The sequence below is a fragment of the Sminthopsis crassicaudata genome, chromosome 6 (genome assembly GCF_048593235.1).
Source record: "Sminthopsis crassicaudata isolate SCR6 chromosome 6, ASM4859323v1, whole genome shotgun sequence".
In the NCBI taxonomy this organism is placed as follows: Eukaryota; Metazoa; Chordata; class Mammalia; order Dasyuromorphia; family Dasyuridae; genus Sminthopsis; species Sminthopsis crassicaudata.
The window spans coordinates 193,195,630-193,217,768 of NC_133622.1; the positions used below are offsets into that span (position 1 = coordinate 193,195,630).

General features: G+C 51.1%; 2 protein-coding genes across 4 annotated transcripts; one reads left to right on the forward strand and one right to left on the reverse strand.

Annotated features, from left to right (window-relative positions):
- Nucleotides 1–1,015: 1,015 nt before the first annotated feature.
- Nucleotides 1,016–19,029, forward strand: LOXL3 (lysyl oxidase like 3). Of its 3 annotated transcripts, XM_074274230.1 has the most exons (16): nt 1,016–1,120; nt 2,576–2,897; nt 5,348–5,511; nt 6,662–6,879; nt 12,853–12,909; nt 13,493–13,552; nt 15,938–16,160; nt 16,392–16,572; nt 16,674–16,828; nt 16,953–17,120; nt 17,196–17,358; nt 17,564–17,807; nt 17,958–18,073; nt 18,240–18,376; nt 18,454–18,565; nt 18,676–19,029. In XM_074274230.1, exons 2-16 carry the CDS (start codon nt 2,579–2,581, stop codon nt 18,747–18,749), a joined length of 2,391 nt encoding a protein of 796 aa, XP_074130331.1. In that variant the 5' UTR covers nt 1,016–1,120; nt 2,576–2,578; the 3' UTR covers nt 18,750–19,029. The 3 variants fall into 3 exon arrangements, with proteins under 3 accessions (XP_074130331.1, XP_074130332.1, XP_074130333.1); XM_074274231.1 differs by lacking the exon at nt 12,853–12,909; XM_074274232.1 differs by lacking the exons at nt 12,853–12,909; nt 13,493–13,552.
- HTRA2 (HtrA serine peptidase 2) lies at nt 19,014–22,115 on the reverse strand. The gene is made up of 8 exons (XM_074274234.1): nt 21,646–22,115; nt 21,259–21,463; nt 20,932–21,126; nt 20,762–20,794; nt 20,516–20,621; nt 20,317–20,386; nt 19,540–19,635; nt 19,014–19,436 (listed from the first exon to the last, which is right to left on the reverse strand). The coding sequence occupies exons 1-8, from the start codon at nt 22,002–22,004 to the stop codon at nt 19,271–19,273; spliced, it is 1,230 nt and encodes a 409-aa protein (XP_074130335.1). The 5' UTR covers nt 22,005–22,115; the 3' UTR covers nt 19,014–19,270.
- Between the last annotated feature and the right edge of the window lie 24 nt (nt 22,116–22,139).

Genomic DNA, 22,139 nt, shown 5'->3' on the forward strand with positions numbered 1-22,139 from the left:
GATCTCGGACAGATGCGGTCCCGGCCCAAGTCCCCGGTCCCGGGCAGCCTCTGAGCGGTCCCGGCCCAAGTCCCGGTCCCGGGCAGCCTCTGAGCGGTACCAGCCCAAGTCCCGGTCCCGGGCAGCCTCTGAGCGGTCCCGGCCCAAGTCCCCGGTCCCGGGCAGCCTCTGAGCGGTCCCGGCCCAAGTCCCGGTCCCGAGTAGCTTCTGAGCGGTCCCGGCCCAAGTCCCCGGTCCCGGGCAGCCTCTGAGCGGTACCAGCCCCAAGTCCCGGTCCCGGGCAGCTTCTGAGCGGTCCCGGCCCAAGTCCCCGGTCCCGGGCAGCTTCTGAGCGGTCCCGGCCCAAGTCCCGGTCCCGGGCAGCCTCTGAGCGGTCCCGGCCCAAGTCCCCGGTCCCGGGCAGCTTCTGAGCGGTACCAGTCCCAAATCCCGGTCCCGGGCAGCCTCTGAGTGGTCCCGGCCCAAGTCCCCGGTCCCGGGCAGTCTCTGAGTGGTCCCAGCCCCAGAAGACAACTAAATCTCCCCTCCCCCCCAGCTTCCCCGAGATTCCAAGTTAGACCCAGACAAATAGCTACATCAGTGGCTCAGACAGACGCGAGTGCTGGGAGGCTTAGCGCGCAGCACATAGTAGGTGTTTATAATGCGTATTGACCTGAACACACACACACACACACACACACACACACACGCATGCACTACTGTTCAGTGTCTGTGCGAGCTACATGCTTTCCCAAAACCGCAGGGGGTGCCTGATGGAAGAAGGCAGGGATCTTGGGGGATGGGCGAAGGAAAGAAGTTCGAGAAGTGAAAAGAAGGCTTCTCCAAGTCCAAAGCCAGGGGCTTCGCCCCACACGGGCCCCCGCGTGTCCTCCAGCCCCAGCCAGCCAGGGAAGAAAGCTTCATTGAGCCCGAGCGGCCAGGGGAGGAGGGGGAGGCGAGGCTGGGGCCTGGCTGGCCAGGGAGGGGGAGGGACGGACTGAGTGGTACGGTGGGAGGGATTGAGGGAGGGGCGTCCACTCTCCCAGGGCCCGGCACTTTCTTGGAAGTCCAGGATTAAGCTCCGAGGCCAGGGCTGAAGTCCCCCCATCCCATTCCTTCGGAGGCAACTTCCAGCCCAGAGGTAGGAGCGCTTGGAGAGAGGGAAACAAAACAAACAAACAGGGAAAGGAAGAATGAGGGGGGCTGAGAGGGTGGACCATGATCACTGGGAAAGAAGTGGGAGCGCATGGAGCTTGGGGGGCAGCGGGGGATGGGATTTAGAAAGATGGGAGCCGGGGGAGGGGTGTAGGAAAGCGAGGGGTGTTCGGGAAAGTGAAGGGGGATATAGGAGAGTGCAGGAAATGGGGGACTCAGGTAATGAGGATGAAGAAACAAACAGGAGGGCGCTGGAGGCAGGAAAGGTGGGGTTCATGAACGTAGGATGGGGGACAGGAGGCACAGAGGGCTTAGGGGGATGAAGATAATGGATATCTGAAGATGTTCAGACCTTCTGTTATTGGTCCCTCTGACACATAGAGGAGTCTTTTGATGACCAGTGCAGGGGAAGTGGGGGAGAGGGAAAGGTCAAAGGGGACCAGCCTGGCCAGGAGCAAGGAATGTGGCAGCCCGGGGAGGGGATAAGGACAGCGTCTGAGGGTCGGGCAGGGTAGGAGGCCAGCAGGGTGGAAAGGGAAAAAGAGGACAGCAGTTTGTGCTGGGAGTCTGGCCCAGAAAAGTCAAAGTTTCCATAGAGGGCTGGAGGGGAGGGAGAGGAGAAGGCTAGAGCTGAGATGGGGGTTGGGGGAGAGGGCGTGAGGGCAGGGAGAGGGGATGTGACAGGGTCTGGTTTGCTCCCACCAAAGACTCCTCTACAGGAGAGGGAAATGCCCCAAAGTCAGCTGCTCCTATCCTATCCCATCCCCCGGGGACCGGGCCAGTCTCTCTGGCCTAGTCTCTGTTGCCTCAGTAACAGCTTGGACCTTAGCACTCCTTCTTTCTCCTTTCCTCCCTCCTTCCCAGTGGCTCCCACTGCCCCGCCCCATCCACTCAACCCTGGTCCCTCTGGGTCCCCATGCTCCCCTGGGACAGGTAGCCAAGGAGCCTGAGTGTCACTGGGTGACACCATCCATGTTTCCTGTGTCACTGTCAACATCCTCTTTACTGGTGTGGGTAGCAGCTGTGTGTGATCCATGGACTAAAATTATGATGGATGCCTGTGTGTACATGTGTGTGTAAAAGGGCGTGAATTGTGTGCAGCAGGTATGTTTCTCCCACCCTCTCCTGCACATGGAGCTATAAAGACCTGCTTTCAGTCTCCCAAAATAGAAACCTGGCTCATTGATTTCTCACTATTCTTCTTCCATCATTTGCACACTCTCTAGGCTAGTTAATGTCTGTCATTCCTCATCGGGTGAGTTCACAGGGCATCTCCTTCCCTCCCTCTCTCACCGGGTCTCTCCGAGTTACTCTGTGGCTCGTTTTCTGTCTCTCTGTGTTATTAAAGCTGTTATGTCTCTCATTCTCTTAGCCCAGGTCTCCACTCTCTATCTCGTCACCATCTCACTATAACTAAAGTCTGGGTTTCTATTTCTCTTAGACCATGTCTGACACAAAGCTTGCTGGGGGCCAGCAGTGGGCCCTTTGGGGGATGCTTCTGTGTGTGCTATGTACCTGGTGCCTGGGAGCCCCCTCTCCATCCCCAAGCCCTGCAGCAAGCCCTGGCAGCAAGCTTCGTTTCCGCCTCGCTGGTTTCCCTCGGAAGCACTACGAGGGCCGTGTGGAAATACAGCGGGCTGGCGAGTGGGGTACCATCTGTGATGATGACTTCACCCTGCAAGCGGCTCATGTGCTATGCCGGGAGCTGGGCTTTACCGAAGCCACGGGATGGGCCCATAGTGCCAAGTATGGCCCGGGCACAGGTGAGAACAAGCACCAAGAAAGCTCACGGAACAGGGAAATGGCACCAAATCCAGCTGAGGCTTCAGGTTTAGGAAGACCTGGAAAAAGATGGTTGGAGAGATGTTGTTGGAGGTGGGGGAGAGGAGAGGTTGAGCAAATAAGTAATATATTGACAAAGTCCAAAAAAAAAGTGATTGGGCCAAATATAATGCAATAAATTGTAATCAATATCAATGTAAGATCAGACTTAGATTCAAAAAATCAACTGTAAATCAACCATACTTCCCTGAGAGAAATGAGCAGATAAACAATTCCTAAATTAATGATCTGCAAGTTCTATAGGTCAAATAAAAAAGGTAAAGTGATTGAAGGGCAACATCAATGGAATGAGGAAGGAGTTATTGGTACCCTTGTCCTCTGCTCACGTCAAACCTTCCCTGGCAGATTGTATCCACTTCTCTAAGGATAATGATAAGCACATCCAGAGGAAAAATAAACATACAAAATGAAGTGTAATTGGAAATTGAAGCAACATGGTACTCATCCTAGAGAGCATTAGTTCTGAAATCAGAGGACATGGGTTCAGATTCTACTACTCATTTGAGCAAATCACAACTTCCTTGGACCTCAGTTTCTTTATTTGTAGAATGAGATGGCTTCTGAAGTTTCTTTCAATTCTAGATTTATGGTCCTAGGGAAGGAGAAAGCTTACTTATTGGAACATGGAAATACTTTAGATTCCTTGACAAATGGTCATGCTGCCTTTTTTTTTTTTTTTTTTTTTTTTTGAAAACTCCCATGGACAGGAAACTTACCATGGCATGAGTTCTGATTGTTGGAAATTTATTTTGTGAACCCCAATTTCAGACTATAACTTTGCTTCCAATTTCAGAGGCTGTTAGACATAAACACCTTCAACTGTCCTCCATTCCCCCAAAATAATACCTCTTTCTTTTTCCAATACTTAGGTCTCTTGTAATCTTAAAAAACAATTTTCCCTTGCTCACACCACCCTCTCAAAATATGACCCCATATCTGTCTCCTTCCCTTAACTGTAAAACTTCTAGAAAGAGACTTTAACTCAACTTCTTGCTCAGCACACTTAAAATCTGGCTTCTCTCCTAAGACTACTTGGTGAGTCTCTTCAAGGCCACCACCAATGACCTTTTAATTGCCAATTCTAAAAGCCTTTCCTCAGTTTTCTTCCTCCTTGACCATTCTGCAATCTCTGAAAGGCAGGATTGAACTTAGAGTCAAGAAAACCCTTGCCTTCTCCAACATTTCCTCGATGTATGGCAAGTCATTTTAACCTCTGCTTTTCTTGATGTCTGTGAATATTTAGCATATGGAAGACAAATTAGATTCATGATCTCCAAAGGGCAGAACTCAATACAACAAGTAGAAGTTACAGGGAGAGAGATTGCAGCTCAAATAGCACTTTCCTAACAATCTGAACTGCTCAAAACCAACTAAATAAATCCTAATGGGCTTCTTCAGGAAGCAGTGAGCTTCCATATATTCAGAAGTCCTGAAGAGAAGTCCTCCCAGAAGGAGGAAGCTATAGAAAGGATTGCTATGCTGAGAGGGAGTTGAGACAGCCTATTTCATTTTGGAATTTGATTTAATTATTTCATATTTTCCCCAGTTATATTTAAAACAATGCTTTGTGGTTTTTTTTTTACGTTTGCTTTTAAAATTTTTTGAGTTCTGTTTCTTTCCTTTATCCCCACCCCCAATTAAAAACCACTTGTGAGGTTATGCAAAACATTTCCATAAAAGTCAAGACAGCATATTTCTAAGGTCTCTCCCAACTCTGAGATTTTTTAACTCTAGCTTGGAAAAAGAGCATGTCAAAATAGGGCCAGATGTTACATGAGTGGGGCTGAATGGGAAGGGAAATCAGACTTAGGGGGTGACCAGTGCCCAGGGATTTAGTGCTGCTTCTTAAAAAAAAACTTTGGACCAGATCAGATGCGAGTCCTCATTCTAGATCTTCCCCTAAATCATCTTATGACTTTGAGAAAGTCACTTTGCCTCTCTGAACTTTAGTTTCCCCTTCTGGAAAAAACAAAATCGTTTGACTCGGTGGTTTCTAATTTTCCATCACATGAAATTGTATGATTCAGTGTGATTTCGGCTCATTCAAAATGAACCTGGTCCCACCAAGGCCCTTCTGCATTACCTGGGTAATCACCATAGGTTTCCAATGTCTCCCATCCTCTTCCTTCCCTTCTGGCTCCCCACAACTAACAGTAGAACATTCATTTAATTAACTCAGAAGGTCATTAATGGCCCAGGATGCAGCTCCTTATCTGCCAAGGCCCTGAGCCTCTCCTTCCTTACCTGTAAATTAGCGGGGTGGGACTCTAAAACCCCAAGCTCTGCCATTCCCTGCCAACATCCCCATTGCCACCTTCACCACCATCTATCTCTGTGCTCCCTCTCACTCCCTCCTGTCCCGCTCCCCAAGGCCGAATCTGGCTGGACAACCTGAACTGCAGAGGAACAGAGCGAAGTGTGAGCGAGTGTAGTTCTCGGGGCTGGGGCAACAGCGACTGCACCCACGATGAGGACGCTGGCGTTGTGTGCAAGGATCAGCGCCTTCCCGGCTTCTCCGATTCCAACATCATTGAGGTTGGTGGGTACATGGGCAAAAACACAGCTTTTGCACAAACACTTATACATGTGGCAGCCAGGGAGCGAAAGCTCGACTTTGAGTCAGAGACATGAATTCAAATCCTGCTTCTGACACTTACTAGTCTTGGGATCCCAAGCGAATCACTACTAAGCCTCTGTCTTGCCTCATTTTTCTCATGTGTAAAATGGTGATAATTATAGTGTCTACTTCCCAAGATTTTTGTGAGGATAAGATAATATTTATTTGTTTTTTTAATTTAATTTTACTCTATTTTTACAAGGATCCAAAATGAGCTGATATTCAAAAAGTAAAATCTTTTGCAAGCTGTAAAGCGCCATATCAATGCTAGCTATTATTATTATATACGGACATCTGAGAGCTGGAGAAGCTATGGGGATCGTGGAGCAGTTGTTCAGTCACCTCCAACTCTTTGTGACCCCACTTAGGGATTCCTAAGCCAAGATGCGGAGTCATTTGCCATTTCCTTCTCCAGCTCATTTTACAGATGAGGAAACTGAGGCAAAGTCATACAGCTGAGTTTGAACTCAGGTCAGTCTTCCTGACTCCAGGGCTGGCACTTGTCGCCACTGCGCCACCTACCTGGGACAAGTAGTGTGTAATATCCTAGGGAAGGCAGCCTGTTTTAGTGGAAAGAGTTGGGGAGTTTGACAGAGGATCTATAATCTGGGCTCTGCTGCTTCCTTTGTAGCCATTTAACCAATCTGAGTCTCAGGTCTCTTCCACCCCCAAGATTTCTTCCAGTTCGGGATCCAATCATCTGTCACTGCTTCGCCTTTTTTATTTTCTTTCCATTTTTTTTTAATGATAGGATTAGATTTTCTATAGAAACTTTGACTTATTATTATGTGAAAAAAAGATTTTTGTGTCAAGTACCTCCAGGGGGATATAGGGGACTGGAGAGTTATATGATTTAAATAAATCCTAACATCATGTGAGACCTCAGTTTCCTCATCTGTAAAATGGAGAGAATGGAAGATGATCCCTAAGGTCCCTTCTAGTTCTCAATCTTAAGGTCTTTAGGTAAATGAGAGAATGAGAATGAGGAGTTTCCCCGAGGCCTTCTGATTCTGTGATCCTTTGAGCCCCTGAGATGTGTTTGTGTGACCTGTGCCATCCTCTTCCCAGGTGGAGGAGCAGCATTTGCAGGTGGAAGAGGTTCGTCTGAAGTCAGCTGTGGGAGGGGGCCGTCGGCCACTGCCTGTCACGGAGGGGCTGGTTGAGGTCCGGCTTCCTGGGGGGTGGGCCCAGGTGTGTGACCAAGGATGGAGTGCCCATAACAGCCGAGTGATCTGCGGGATGCTGGGCTTCCCCAGCGAGCGGAGAGTGAATGCTGCCTTCTACAGGTAAGAGAGTCCGGGTGGGACAAGGGATGGGAGGAAGGGGATCCCAGTGTGAGGTAAGAAGGGGTCTGAGCTATGAAGTGTGAATGGGTGGCTGAGGTTTGAGATGTCGAGAACTGAATTTCAGGGCTTGATGGAGTGCGGGTAGGAGCAGATCTGGGGTTTGATGGCTGTGAAAAGCACCTTGGCATGAAATTCTAGGTGTGAGGGTCCAGGGTTTGAGGAATGGAGTATTCTGAGTTTTGAGGTACAGGGGGGCAGAGGCTAAGTTTGGGGAGTATGATGAGATGACTGTACTGCCAGATGCCAGGAGCTCTGAAGGCTTGAGGTAACATAAGTCTGAAGAGCAAAAATATAAAAATTGTGGGTTCTGGGATACCGAGGTCTGAACTATGAGGCAGAAATGGGGATGTGAGGGGAAAAGATGTTGCAAGCACCGGGATGGGGAGTGGGAACTCGGGGATGGCGAGGGGGTTGGAGAATGGAGCATAGGAAAAGAGTAGGGTGGGGGTGGGGCCTTTTTTGGTGGGTGGGGTTTGCTGTAATGGGGCGGGCCTTCCCCATGGGGTTGATCTGAGCCTTTCCATGTCTTAATGTAGGTGACATCATCTAGAGCTAGGCAGATTCTTTTGATTGCTCTGCCCCAGGCTACTTTTTCTGATGCTCTCAAACTAGGGCCAGAGAGGGCGAGATCTGGAAAGGCTTCCAGAAGAATGGGTATTTGTTCTCTGTGGAATATAATGACTCTCCCGGATTTGTCAGTCCCCCGGAGCCGAGTAAGAACTGGAAGAAACCTTAGTCATCTAATCTGACTCTATTTTATAAATAAAGAAACTGATAGTAAGTGACCAAGTTAGGGTTCCTTAGCCTGTTAATAAGCACTTATTAAATGCCTATTTACGTGCCCTACACTGTGCTAAGCACTGAAGTTACATGATAGGCAGTGACAAAGCCAGGATTCGAACCCATTTCCTCAGCCACCAGATCCAAGTCCTGTTAACAAGCACTTATTAAAGGCCTATTTACGTGCCCTACTAAGTGCTGAAGTTACAAAGAAAGGCTGAAGTTACAAAGAAAGGCTGAAGTTACAAAGAAAGGGAAGACAATATACCAAAAAGATCCAGACAAGCTGAATTGGCATGATCTCCTAGATAAAGCACTGAGGCTAAGGTAGTCAGAAAAGACTTCTGGCAGAGGACGGCATTTTGAGACTAGAAAGAAGCCAGGGCAGCAAGAGGAGGAGAGGAGGAAGAGGAAGGTTTCGGGCTTGGGAAACAGCCTGGAGTAGGAACTAGATTTGTTTGGAATAGGACGGAGACTCACAGAGTCAGGACAGAAGAATAACCTGTAAGATTAGAAAGTTAGACAGGAACCAAATTGTGGTCCTAAGTATTATGGCCCTAAGTGTTTTCTGTTTGATTCTGGAAGTGATTGGGAACCGCTGAGTTCATAAAATGGGTTGGTCATAGTGACATGGTCAGACCTGTGATTTAGGAAGGTCTGTTTGGCAGCTGAATAGAGGGTAAACTGTAATAGGACAAAATGAGGAAGGGAAATGAACCAGAAGATGATCGTAATCGGTCAAGCATTTGGTTGTGAGGACCTGTGCCAGAGCAGTGGCAGTGCCAGGAGAAAGAAGGAAATGCAGGAGAGATGTTCCAAGGGTAGGCAGGCAACTTGGCAACTATTTGTATACGGGACCGAGAAAGAAGAGTTCAGGACGACCGCTAGACTCGGAGACTGTGTGACTGGGAGGAGGATGATACCCTTGAAAGACATTGAGAAATTACCAAGAAGGGAGCTTTTAGATGAAAGAGAATGAGTTCAGATTTGCACATATTGAGCACAAGATGTCAATGAGACATCTCATTCAAGAATTTTACTTGCTAGAGATGCAAGACAGGAGAGGGGCTAGGACTAGATAAATAGATCTGAGCATCATGGACATAGAGAATTGAATCTATGGGAGCTGATGAGTTCACCTAGAGAAATAGTATAGAGGGAGAGGAGAAGAGGGCACAGGATGGAGCCTAACTCTTGGTTAGATCCAGGTTGTTTCCATTGTACCGAATACATTATTTTGTTGTTCCATCATTTCAGTTATGTCCAACTCTTCATGACCCTATTTCAGGTTTTCTTATGCTAGAATGGTTTGCCACTTCTTTCTCTGGTTCATTTTACAGATAAGGAAACTGAGGCAAACAAGGATAAGGGAGTTACCTAGCATTGCAGGGATAGGAAGTTATCTGAGCCCATATTTGAACTCAAGAATACTCATTTTCCTGACGTCAGAGCCTGGGCATTCTATCCATTTTGCCACCTCACTGTTCCAATGCATTATTTAGGAGATCCTTAGATCCTTATTGAATTCAATTGGATTTGTAGGATTTCAGCAGGATTTTAGGATGAGTGAGGATGTGGAATGAGCAAAGGCTTGATAAAGATTTGGAGCAGATCAGAAGTTTGTCTGGGGTTTGTATTCATCTTTCTATAGAGTCTCAGAGACTTGGATTCAACAAACGAATTCATATAACCTCCACACTGGGTTTACCAGAGAGCTTGGAATCTTTGTGTTCCAAAATCTTCCATAAGGCAATATGGCACAGTGTGAAAAGGGTGGGATTGGAAGGTTTGGATGACCAAAAAGTGGGCAAGTCCCTTCCTCAGTCTCCTCAACTGTAAAATACAAGGGAATTGAACTAGATATCTAAAAAGTCCTTTCCATCTCTAAATTTATGATTCTAAATGTAGTAAAGAAGATTAAAAACACACATGAAACAATGAGATAGTTAAGGATTGCAATGTAGAAGACCATGTGATCCAGCCTTTCATTCAACAGAGGGAAACCAAGGCTCAGAGAGACGGAAAGGCCTTTTCCAAAGTCACATTGATAATTTAACAACAGAATCAAGACTGAAATCTACAAAGACCTAGATCACTATAAGACTACAAGAAATATTTAATAATAGAGATGAAGATATAATGCCGTAAAAACTAGAAATGAAGAGCAATGAAGAAATAGTTCTTTTGGGGGAGAAAGTATTCAGAATAGTTAGTGCTGAGCTTGTCTTATTTAACATATAATGATAAGTGCCTCAAAAGACAGATGTGAGCTCAATATAAACAAAAAACTTTATATTTATATTTATTATTATATCTTATTTAGAGACTCACTCCATATAAAATGGAGCTCAATATAAAGGAAAAGCTTTATATTTATATTATATTTTATTTATACACCCTGAAGTGTATAAAATGAACCATGCTAGGGGAGGGAGCAGAGTAAGAAGGGACTGAACTTCCCTCTCGAGGAATGCTGTAGAGAGAGTGTGAGCTGGATAAGCTGGATTCCTCCAATTCTGAGATTCTCATAGGAATCACATATTTAGAGTTGGAAGGAACCTTAGAAATCTCTAATAGTCTGGCCTTCTCATTTTGTCGTTGAGAAAACCGAGACCTGAAAAGGAAAATAGGTCTTACAGAAAAGTATTCAAACTGAGGCACCCCAGCACCAAAGCCAGCACTCTTTCTAATGAGACCATATTGGAGGCCACAGCAATTTTTCAGGAAGGAATGAGGCAGGGAATTCTTCCCAACACCTCTTCTCAGACTGTGTATTCTAAGTCATTTGATGATAATGTATTCAAGGGGAAATGTTCCAAAGCATGTTTATGGGATGGGGAGCAAGGGGTCCCAGCTTTTTGCAGTATAGCTTAGGAAGAAGAACTAAGGATCACCACTAATGGTTCCCCTCAAATCCTGAGGCAATTGTGGCTACTGCTCTTTCCTATGGAGCAGAATGTCCAGGGAGGGAATAGCCACGAAAGGTGAATTGGCCAAAAGGTATGTTGACCATGAAAGAGCATGAAAATGGTTAATGAAGCTTCGTGGTTAATAATTGGAAGTAACTAAAGTTTAGGGCCTAAATCCCAGCCACTAGGAACTCCTTCAGGGTGAAGAAAGTAAATTCAACTTAAGTACTAACTATGGACAGGGTCAAGATTAAAAATACAGTCCCTGCCTTGGAGTTTATAATCCAATACAGAAGGTTTTACAAATCATAACATACCAAAAGAACCAGAGTGACAAAAGAGATCACTTTTAGCAGGGAGATCACCGAAGACTTCATAGAGGAGGTGCCGACCCCAATACATTTTGAGAGAAGGAATGGACTTCAGTAGGCAGAAATTTGGTGCTGCATTCATTCTATGCATAGTAGGGGTGCAGGATGTGGGAAAACATTGTTACAGAAACAGAAAAAAATAGGACAGAAAATAGTCCAGTGTGGATGGGATTTAGAATTGTGAATTTGGTTCAAGGATCCAACAAATTATTAAGTACCAAGTGCTGGGGATATACACATAAAGACAGTTAATTCTTGCCCTTACAAAGCTTCCGTTCTACTAGGTGGGAAACATGTATACAAATAAGTAGATACAAAGTTTATATGATGTAATACTTAGTAATTTCAGGAGAGAAAGAGATTGCCTGTACCAGCAGCCAGGAGGATCAGAATACATGTTCCATAGGAAGTGCTACCTTTCCAGGGAAGCTTGGGATGTCAAGTGGCAGAAGTGAAGGCATTCCAGGCGTAGGAGGAGACATCTTTGCCAAAGCAGAGTAGGAAGATAACTTTCCATGCACGGTGTAGAAAGTATATGAGAGTGACATGAGATAGAGCTAGAGAGGTAGGCAGGAGTTAGCTTGAAGAGGGCCTTGAATGCCAGCCCAAGGAGTTTCTATTGGCAATAAGAAACTACTGAAGGTTTTTTAGGCTGACATAAGTCAGATCTGTGCATTATCCAGGTGGTTTTGTTCCTGTGTGAAGGAGAAGCTAGTAGTAGAAAATAGTAGCCCAGGTAAGATAGGACAGACTAAGGATGTAATATGGAGGGACCAACGTGGCCATTGATTGGGGACTGAAATGAACCAAAGCGTCCGCCTAATCCCAAAGTGTAGGTGACTGGAAAGATAGCAGTGGTTATGGTGGATGGACATTGGGAGGTGGGGCCCGCTGGGAATCAGGGGAAGATGAAGAGTTGGAGTTGACACATTGAGCTTGGGCCAGTAAAAAAGGAAGCAGACCCTTGACCTCACTCCGTGGGAGCTGCTCCAAGCTGGGGCTAGGAAAGGGGTGAATGGAGTATTTAGGGCCTCCCTGCTACTGCTCCCATCCCCTCCAGTGTTCTGGCTTCGTCTGCCTCGGCCCCGAGACAGCTTTATGCTTTTGCATTCCCTTCTTGGCGATGAGCCCCGGGTCTGGCGGAGGGCCGAGAAGAGAGGTCAGCTGGATTAGCCCACGCTTGGGCCTGACCAGCTCCAACAGCCTGGCTGTGGGCCAGATCACATGGTTCCCTCCGTGGCCAACTTCTGAATTCCTGGGCTTGACACCCCACCCCATTTCCGCCATGGTCATGGGCTGAGTAATTGAGATTCTTGGGACAGACACTATCAAAAATAGTGTGTCCATAGTGTGTCCATAAGCTGAATGGAGACTCTTGGCTCCCATCCTGCCTGCTAGTCTCTGTCGTCCTAAGGCAAAGATCCTGTCCCGAGTCTTTAAATGGACAGGGTCAAGATTAAAAATACAGTTCCTGCCTTGGAGTTTATAATCCAATACAGAGGGTTTTACAAATCATAACATACCAAAAGAACCAGAATGACTGAAGAGATCGCTCTTAGCAGAGAGATCACGGAAGACTTCATAGAGGAGGTGCCGACCCCAATGCATTTTGGGATCTCCATCTCCTGCCTTTTCCACTTTTTCCAGGTGTTCATATCTAACTTTGAGCTATGAGGATCTGTCTCTGATGTCTTAGCTGGTTGGGGAGTTAGAAAGAAAAAGGATAGGGCAGGAGACAAGAGATCCCCTAAGCCCTTGGGGAAATTTTTCTCGTTCCTGACCTTGACTGGCCCTCTAGCCAGGTCCTGGGCTCCAGGCTTGTCCCTTACTCCAGTGTTCTCTTGTCCACACAGACGGTTAAGGAAACGGGCAGCCAAGGCCTCTGCCCAACGCCGTGGGTCTCGTAGCAGGTAACAGGGCAGGAGGGGGTTGACCTCTGGCTGAATCCAGGGGCCTCCTGATCCTCCCTGTGGCTCCAGGAACTGGAAGGAACCTGTCTGTCCTTTCCAGATCCCAGGGTAGTGAATCGGGGTGTGGCCAAAGAGGGTCAAACATGGGGACAGGTGGAAGAAATACTCCCTTCTGCTCCCCTTGGCAACCCTGGATTTGAACCCTCAGCTCCCAGCTCCACCAGCCTCGATTCATACTCGCTCCCCTTTACCCTCCCCTCTTTTCCAGCCTTTCCCTTCACTTCTTTCCCATGGCTCTGCCTAAATTCAGCCACCCTTTCCCTCTTCCCTGATATAATCAGGCATCTCCAGTGGGGTAGCATGGACCCCTGGAGCCCTGCTCAACATGGCCACAGAGGGGTCAGTGTGCCCCAGCTCCCTGACTGCTTTTCCAGACTGCCTGCCTTCCTCATCCCTTCTCTCCCGCTGTCCTCTCTTTCTGAGGAACAGAACAGAAAAGACAAGGGATCTGATGTCCCCTGACCCTTCCTGATCCCCTTCTGCTTCTCTTCCGCCTCCCTCCATGTCTATCTCCTTTTTCCAGGCCAGTCACCAAGTTTAAAGCCAAACACAAACCCCGTGCAGGCCAGGGGCCCAAAAAGAGGTAAATGAAGAACTGGACGGTGAAAAGGACGCAGAGGCCCTGAGAGCCCACTGGTCGAGCAGGGGACCCAGGGACCTAGCTGCTTGGGAGCCAGGGGAAAGGGGGAGGGCTTCAGGGACCGGGGATCTCCAAAGTCCGGTCGTATCTGCTTCATTCTGCGCCCACCCCGGTGATGTTTGCCTAAGTGACCAGTGACCCCCATCCTTTATCATTTATTTCTTCAGCATAGCTGCTGTGGAGAGGAAATTCAGGATTCTGTCTGAAACCTCATCAGAAAGCAGCAGTCACTTAGCTTCCTAGTACAGTAGCACGTAGAACAGAAGGCTGTGTGACTTGGTCCTGTCTTTCCCCTTCGTTACGTTAGAACTCTGGGGGACTGCTGCCTATTTCTTAGGCCCAATAATAACAATTCCACTCTCATTTATACACCAAGCAGTCCTTGCATTATCTTGCTGGTTCTCACCACAGTTCTGAGGAAGAGAAGTAGCCGGCAGGACAAAGATGGTGACCCCCATTTTACAGCCCTCAGAGCAGGAAAGCAATTTGCCTAAGATCCTAAAGGTAGTGATAGACCGGATAGGTCTAAATGCCAGCCCAGAGTTCATCCCTCTGCACCACCTGCCCTGTCTAACTCCAGAACAAACCCCTGCACCCCAGGGCTTCCAGAGACAACCTGGACATGGGAATCTCTCTGCTTGGTCAGTGAAGACCAAGGGGAACATTCATTACTCTATTCTTTTTCCATCTTGAGCCAGGGATCACAAAATAATCCTCCAAGCATCTTTCAGCAGCGTCTGGTTGGAAGAACTTGAGCTTGCCTCTTTAAGCTCTGCTTTTTTGGGATTCCTTTTTGATGTCTCCCTTGCCATGAACAGGTCCCAAAAGGACTTCTCTTTCTTCTCTGGGATAAGACCATTTCCAAGACCCCCAACATTGCCTGCTCCTTTGGAGCCTTGACACTCTTTATTCTGGGCTTCTTGTATGAAATGTTCACACACACACACACACACACACACACATTTTGTTTTCTTCCCAGCCTCCTCTTATTCTCGTACCCATCTTCACAGGCAGTGTTTCTGCCAGTGCCCATCCTGTCCTAACTACTACTCAATAACTAGGAAGGTGGTTTTTCCTGCTTTCCCCCGGTGTGACCTGGACCACTTAGCAAGATCCTGCCAGGCTCCTTCCTTTGTGGTGCTGGGGCCTGCTGCTCCATGAGCAGACACACTTCTCTTGTCCACAAATGCTTTGACTGGCCATTTTATGGAATCTTTCTCCGGTGGTGTTTTTGAGATGCATGGAGCGATCTCTCCTGAGACTCCATTGCATATCACCAATCCAGGTGCATAATTGTGTCCTAACTTCCCATCACCCTCCCTCTTTTCTGACCTTCTCACGGTCTGTTCCCCCGACACCCACCCCCCCCCCCCCCCGCTACTGCCTGGATATCTCTCCCATATTGGCTCCTCATGATCTTTCCCTCGATCTTTACTTGTCTGGACCCAGCTTCCCGTTCTGCCCTAGAGCAGCCTCTGTCCTTTCAAATATAATATTCACTGACACTTATGTAGTGCCTTAAGGTGTGCAAAGTGTTTTACCATCTCATTTGATCCTCTCCACAAGTAGGAGGTGAGTATCATAGGTATAATTATCAGCCTTTTAATGGATAAAGAGACAAGCCTAGAGAGGTTAAGTCCCTCGTTCCTACTCGAAAACTGGCAGAATCTGAATCCAAGGCTCTCCTGGTGCCCAGCAGCTGGCATTAATGTTGTATTTTAAGGTTTAAATGTAGCGCACACTCATTATTTCAGTTGATTCTGGGAGAAAAGAACTCCCAATAGCACTCTTCCTATTTTATAAAAGGAAACAGGATTGGGGAGTCATAGGTAACTTTTTCCTGGTCACACAACTATTAAGTTGCCGAGGGCCAGAATTCATTTTCAAGCCTGTGCTCTCCCTCCGGTCCCATCACTTTCCACATCTCTGTGGCTTATTTCCATGGCTGGTGTCCGCGTGGGCCAGCTGGGCCTCCTGTTTAAGCCGAGGGGTGCATAACCTCATGGGCCCGGCCCACGGCTCTTTCTGCTTATCGGCCTTCATCATATTCCAAGGCAGCTGGGGGAGGGGGGGGAGCATGGATTAGGGGTCAAGGTTGCAATGAGCTGTCTTCTCCTCCCTCTGTCTAGAGGCTCTCCCATCTTCTCACCCTAAAACCCGCCTTTTTTGGAAACATCATTGTCTCCTGCATCTCTTGCGACTCCCGCTCTGAGAAAGAGATGGGAGGTTAAGGAAGGGATGGCGAGGGGAAAATGACAGGAGCTGGGAAGGGGATGAGGATGGGACGCCAGACTCGGGGACCCATCCTGCTCCTTCCCCTGTCCCCAGGCTGCTGGCCCAGCGCCAACGTCACTCCTTTGGTCTGCATGGAGTGGTATGTGTGGGCACTGAGGCTCACCTCTCCCTCTGCCCCCTGGAATTCTATCGTGGCAATGACACTGCCCGGTGCCTGGGGGGGGCACCCGCTGTGGTGAGCTGTGTGCCAGGCTCTCTTTACGCCACAGCCAGCGGCCAGAAAAAGAAGCAGTCATCGACACAACCTCGGGGAGAGGTGTGTGTGACCCAAGAGGAGGGAAGTCCCCCACCCCCTTCCTGACCAACCCAGCACCCCCCCCCCCAGGGATTGTGAGACCCTGCAGATACCTTCCTCCCCGCCCGACCCCTAAGGCAGAGACGGCAATCCCTTTGGGCTGCTCCCAATGCCTTCCCCCCACTTGTCCCAAATTAGGTGCCTGCCCCCTGTCCCTGTTAACGTTCTCTGCATGTCTCTGTCTCTTTTCAGCCCCGGCTTCGCTTGAAGGGCGGGGCTCGGCCGGGTGAGGGCCGGGTGGAGGTCCTGAAGGGGGGTGAGTGGGGCACCGTCTGCGACCACAAGTGGGACCTGCAGTCGGCCAGCGTTCTGTGCCGTGAACTGGGCTTTGGGAGTGCCCGAGAGGCCCTGAGCGGCGCCCGAATGGGACAGGGTGAGCCAAGGGCGGAATGGAGGGAGGATGTGCCTTAGGAAAAGAGCCGCTGTGGAGCTGGGAGCCGTGGTGAGCCCCCTGACCTCTGTCCCCTGACCCAGGTATGGGCCCCATCCACCTGAGTGAGGTGCGCTGCTCAGGGCGGGAAGCCTCTCTCTGGAGCTGCCCGTACAAGAACATCACCGCCGAGGACTGCTCCCACGCCCAGGACGCCGCTGTCCGCTGCAATCTGCCCTACACTGGGGTTGAGACCACGGTCAGCCTGGTCCCCTGTGTCTCTCACTGATGCATCCTTCCCTCCCCACCTCCAACCCCTTTCCTTCATCTCTGTGCTCCCAAGAACTCACCACACCCCCATCAACCTCCCCTCTGTCCCGCAGATCCGGCTAAGTGGGGGTCGCAGCCGGTACGAGGGGCGAGTGGAGGTGCAGGTGGGGGGGCCCGGCTCCCCCCGCTGGGGCCTCATCTGTGGAGATGACTGGGGAACACTGGAGGCTATGGTGGCCTGCCGGCAACTCGGCCTGGGCTACGCCAACCACGGCCTGCAGGTAGGTTTGAGGGAAAGGGGGAAGGTTTTCTCACCACGCTTCCTGCTCTCTCACCGTCCCCACGTCCCGTTCCAGGAGACGTGGTACTGGGACTCGGGGAACGTCACTGAGCTGGTGCTGAGTGGAGTTCGCTGTACGGGCTCTGAGCTATCCCTGGGAGAGTGCGCCCACCATGGGACCCACATCACATGCAAGAGGACGGGCACACGCTTCGCTGCTGGTGTCATCTGTTCTGAGAGTGAGGGGGAACAGACTGGGGGGGGCTGGCCCAGAACGAGCCCCCTTTCAGGCAGGGCATGGGGAACGTGCGACCCAGGGGGAAGTCTCCAGTGAAAAACCAATACTTAGCAGACTGGGAGGGGATGCTCCCCCTCCCCAAACTCACAGAAGTCACCTGCCCCTGTAACCTGTGACCTCCCTCCTCTTCCCCCCGACCTTCCCAGCTGCATCAGACTTGATACTACACTCAGCCCTGGTGCAGGAGACTGCTTACATTGAGGATCGACCACTCCACATGCTGTACTGCGCAGCAGAAGAAAACTGTCTGTCTCGCTCCGCCCGGTCAGCAAACTGGCCCTATGGCCACCGGCGGTTACTCCGCTTCTCCTCCCAGATCCATAACCTTGGCCGAGCTGACTTCAGGCCCAAGGCCGGCCGACACTCCTGGGTGTGGCATGAGTGCCATGGGTGAGGGAAGGGGGCCTGGCTAAGGAGGGGGAGAGGCTGAGGGTCGGTGGGGGAGGAAAGGAGGGAGTGTGCTCCATGGGAGCAGGACCTCAAAAGCCTTCACAGTGGAGCAGGACCAGGCCTGCAGGCCCCTGTAAATGCACCCCACAGGCACTACCACAGCATGGACATCTTTACTCACTATGACATCCTGACGCCCAACGGCACCAAGGTGGCCGAGGGTCACAAGGCCAGTTTCTGTCTGGAGGACACCGAATGTCAAGAGGGTGAGTCAGTTGTCTGGAAGGGATTCCCCATCTCCCACCCAGAGGTTTGAGGGATTCCTGGTCTGGCTTTCCCTACCTTGGATCTGACTCCCTGCCTGTGCCTGGGACTTGTGGCAGCTGAGGCCTCCTGGAGCTGCTCCATCCACTCAACTCCCCATCCCCCTAGACGTCTCCAAGCGGTACGAGTGTGCCAACTTTGGGGAACAGGGCATCACCGTGGGATGCTGGGATCTTTACCGGCATGACATTGACTGCCAGTGGATAGACATCACAGATGTGAAACCAGGAAACTACATCCTGCAGGTGAGGGGAAGAACCCCTGGGCTGTCTAGGGCTGGGCGTGCCAGAAGGGAACTCTGATCCCCGATTCTTTACATCAGGTGGTTATTAACCCCAACTTTGAAGTGGCGGAGAGTGACTTCACCAACAACGCAATGAAATGTAACTGCAAATACGACGGACACCGCATCTGGGTGCACAACTGCCACATTGGTATCAGGGCTGGGCTGAGCAGGGTGGCAAGCCCTTCCCACTTCCGCTCCAGTTCTCCTTTCCCTCTCACCTACCCTCCTGATCCAACCCCACTGCTATTTCCTTCCCAGGCGATGCTTTCAGTGAAGAGGCCAACAGGAGATTTGAACGCTACCCCGGCCAGGCCAACAACCAAATTGTCTGAGGCCCTGGGTCCACCTGCTTCCTGGCTCTTCCTGGCACCTCCCCACCCTCAGGGCACTACTGGAACCAGATCTTGGCTTTGGCCAAACTGTTTGGCGCATGGACTAGGAAGGAAGATTCCCTAACCTTCCACAACTGGATTGGAGCAGAAAAAGCAGCTCTCTACCATGCACACCGATGTCCTGGGGACACAGTCAATACCTCTGATCTTTTGGTTTGGGGGAGGAATCCATCCTACTCCCCTCACTCTTGGCTACAACATGTCACTAGTTAAAATTTTATTTTATTTTAATTTTATTTTATATAAAATGCTTCTCCTGTTTCTTTGGCGTGGGTAGGGGGAGGGCCTGCCCTCCCCTGGCTCATTCCCCACCTTGTTCCCCTCCCAAGCTATTCCAGCCTCAAAGAAAAGGAGGTATGGAGACAGGGCAGGGGCCACACCCTCCCTTCTCCTTCCTTTGGGGGGGGGGGGGAGATAAGCAAGATTACTGTAAAGTTTTTGGGCCCTTCTGTCCATACTGGTCACTCCGTGACCTCTGGAGTTACAAACAGGGTCAGTGTATCTAACCCTCTTCGGACCTGCATGGCCAGCTTGGGCTGCGTACGAACAGCCTCGTAGACATCTTCTGCTGACTTCACTGGCCGATTCCCAATGGACAGAATGATGTCCCCTGGCCGCAGACCAGCCCTGAAGGAGGAGAGAATGAAAGGGGGGGATCATGGCGTCGCCCTCCCTTCTGCACACTCCCATACTCCCTTGCAATCAATTAGATACAACCCATTTTCCTCACCTGTGGGCAGGGGAGCCCAAGATGACTTTGTGGATGAGAACACCGTGCTGGACGTCAGGAAAGCTTGGCTCACGAAGCTGCAGTTCAGCCAAGATGCTGATGGGAACATGAGGGACGGTTAGCAGACTTATCTAGTCTCCCCCCCAACCTTCAGCCAAACATACTGACCACATCTCAATGTAAGCCCCTCAAGGGAAATTCTGGGGGTAAAATAAGGAGCCGGGACTTTAGCAGACAGAAAAACTCAGAATAGAGAGAAATCATACAGGAGGTTAATATTAGTTCAAGGCTTTGCAGAGCAAAGTAGAACTTAAGTTGGGCCTCAGAAAATGAAAATAAAAATGCCATTTTTGAATTTAGAAACTTAATCAAAGGCAAAACAACTAATTTAACCTAGCTAAAATCATAAGATAGCAGGATGCAGCAAGTAGCAAGAGCTAAAGCCAGATAGAGCCCCGAATGCCAAGAAAGTCTACTTCCTTCCAAATACAGAAGCCTCTAGAACGAACAAAACAGAGAGTGACTTGTACAAAACGTTGCCCGGATGCTGCTATAGCTGAACAGATTAAAAATTTAATGGCAAAAGGATGGATTAGGAGGGAACTAAAATGATGCTAGTCAAGGCCTGAAATCAGGCGATATTGATTTAAGTAAAAGGCAAAACCGCCAGAGAGCCGTCTAACTCTCACTGCCGGAAATTAAAACAAGAACCAACGAGGAGACTCTCGAGTTGGCCGTCCTGTCACCCCTGCCCCCCCCCCCTCCCGAGGGCCATACCTGGGGGTTAAAGTCAGCATCATCACCCCAATATATCGACGTTTCAACTCGTTGCTCCCGAACCAGGAACCTAATACAGACATAAAACTAAGGAGCCCGTCGGCCTGTCAGGCGCTGCTCGGCCCCAACTATCCCTCCTCAGCGGTGCTCCCCCCCCCTCCGTGGGACCACCCTGGCACGGCTCCCCCTTCCTACTCACTCTTTTTCTCCCCTCGCTGCAGAAACTCCCGCAAGCGGTCAGAGGGGATGGCAAAAGAGATCCCGGCCGTGACCTTCATCGTGTTCACCCCGATCACTTCTCCGTCCTGCAGGGACACAGCCCCAACCCCGGCAAACAAAGGTGGAGGCGCAGACCCGGCCTCCGCACCTGCCCAGTGACCCCATGCAGACAAGGCCCCGGCTCCGCCCGCGGGTTCTCAGGGGAACGACGCTCTAGCACACTCACCAAATTAACCAGCGGACCCCCCGAGTTGCCAAACTACAAAGAGAAGGAGGGAATGGTCAGAGGCGGGCTGGAGGCGCATGCTCTCTCCGCGCCACCCCCTCTTCCTCAGAGAGCCGCCCGGACCCACCCTACCTTCACACCCCTGTCCTATCTCTCCATCCCCAGCGTACGTCAATAGCGGCGTCGGTCTGGATGTATTCCACGTTGGGCTGGGGCAGGCCCAGGTCCCGTGCCCGGCGCTGAGCCGAACTGACGATGCCGGAGGTGATGGTGTTCTGGAGGGCGAAGGGGCTTCCCATGGCAACCACAAATTCGCCCTGGCGAACCTCAGACGAGCGGCCCAGGGGCAGCGTGGGAAGGGGCTCCTGGGGAGTGGAGTTATTGCTGAGGGGGGGGCGCCGGGGAGGGGGATCGGCGTGGGGCGGGGTCGGCCCCCACGTGGGGGAAGAGCTGGACTAGGACCGGGCAGGTGCAATGCCCATCCCTCACCCCCCGACCTTGCTGGGGATCCTGAGCGTGGCGATGTCCGCCACGGGGTCCACGGCAGTCACGGTGGCCTCGTACGTCTCCCCGCTGGGCAGCCGCACCCGGACCCGGCGCCGGTCGGCCACGACGTGCGCGTTGGTGACGATGAGGCCGTCGGCGGCCACGATGAAGCCCGAGCCATTAGAGATGGGAACCTCCCGGCCAGAGAACGGGTGTCTGGGGGGAGATCAGAGTCCGGGCGTGGGTGGGCTGGAGGGTTCAAACGGGGGGGGGGGGGGGGGGGGGGGGGGTCAGTGTGTGTGGCGGGGAAGAAGGGAAAGTAACCTCAGGGAGGGGAGGCAAGGTGGAGCGGGATGGGAGGTCGGAGGTCAGAGGTCAGAACCCCTCCCCCCAGTTACCGGCCCAGGATCTCGATGTAGACCACCGCCGGCGCGGTCTTCTCCACCACGTCTGCGATGAAGTTGTAGAGCCGCCGAGGGGAGGCCGGCGGGGGCGTGGGGACCGCGGCCAGGACGGCGGGAGACGCGAAGCCCAAGCCCGTCCGGCGCCTGCGGCCCCCCGGGCCCCACAGCAGCAGTAGCGCCGCTGCCCCCGCGCCCAGTGCCGTCGCCGCCCACCGCCCCGCTAGGGGCTCCTCGGATTCCGCTGCCCCGGGCGCCTCGGCCAGGTGCTGGGACCGCCCGGCGAGGCTCCGGAGCCCGCCCAGGCTCAAGGCATGAGGGCGACCCACCCTCTTCAGCAGCACGGCCGCGGCCATGGCTTCCGGCCGGCCTCCTACCCTAGAGGCGGTGCCCAGAGAGCTGACCCGGCCAACGAGGACTGACCCGAGTTCAGATCGCGGCGCACCTCGGGAGCCGTAGTTCTCAAGCCGGAGGGGGCGGGGCCCTGCGAT

Coding starts and splice junctions, on each gene's coding strand:
- LOXL3 (XM_074274230.1), top strand. CDS start 2,579: ATGTCTGACACAAAGCTTGCTGGGGGCCAGCAGTGGGCCCTTTGGGGG. Junction 6,880..12,852: donor GTGAATGCTGCCTTCTACAG/GTAAGAGAGTCC, acceptor TTGTCCACACAG/ACGGTTAAGGAAACGGGCAG. Junction 18,377..18,453: donor CAGGAAACTACATCCTGCAG/GTGAGGGGAAGA, acceptor TCTTTACATCAG/GTGGTTATTAACCCCAACTT.
- HTRA2 (XM_074274234.1), bottom strand. CDS start 22,004: ATGGCCGCGGCCGTGCTGCTGAAGAGGGTGGGTCGCCCTCATGCCTTG. Junction 21,127..21,258: donor CGCTCAGGATCCCCAGCAAG/GTCGGGGGGTGA, acceptor TCCACTCCCCAG/GAGCCCCTTCCCACGCTGCC. Junction 20,387..20,515: donor GCAGCGAGGGGAGAAAAAGA/GTGAGTAGGAAG, acceptor TGTCTGTATTAG/GTTCCTGGTTCGGGAGCAAC.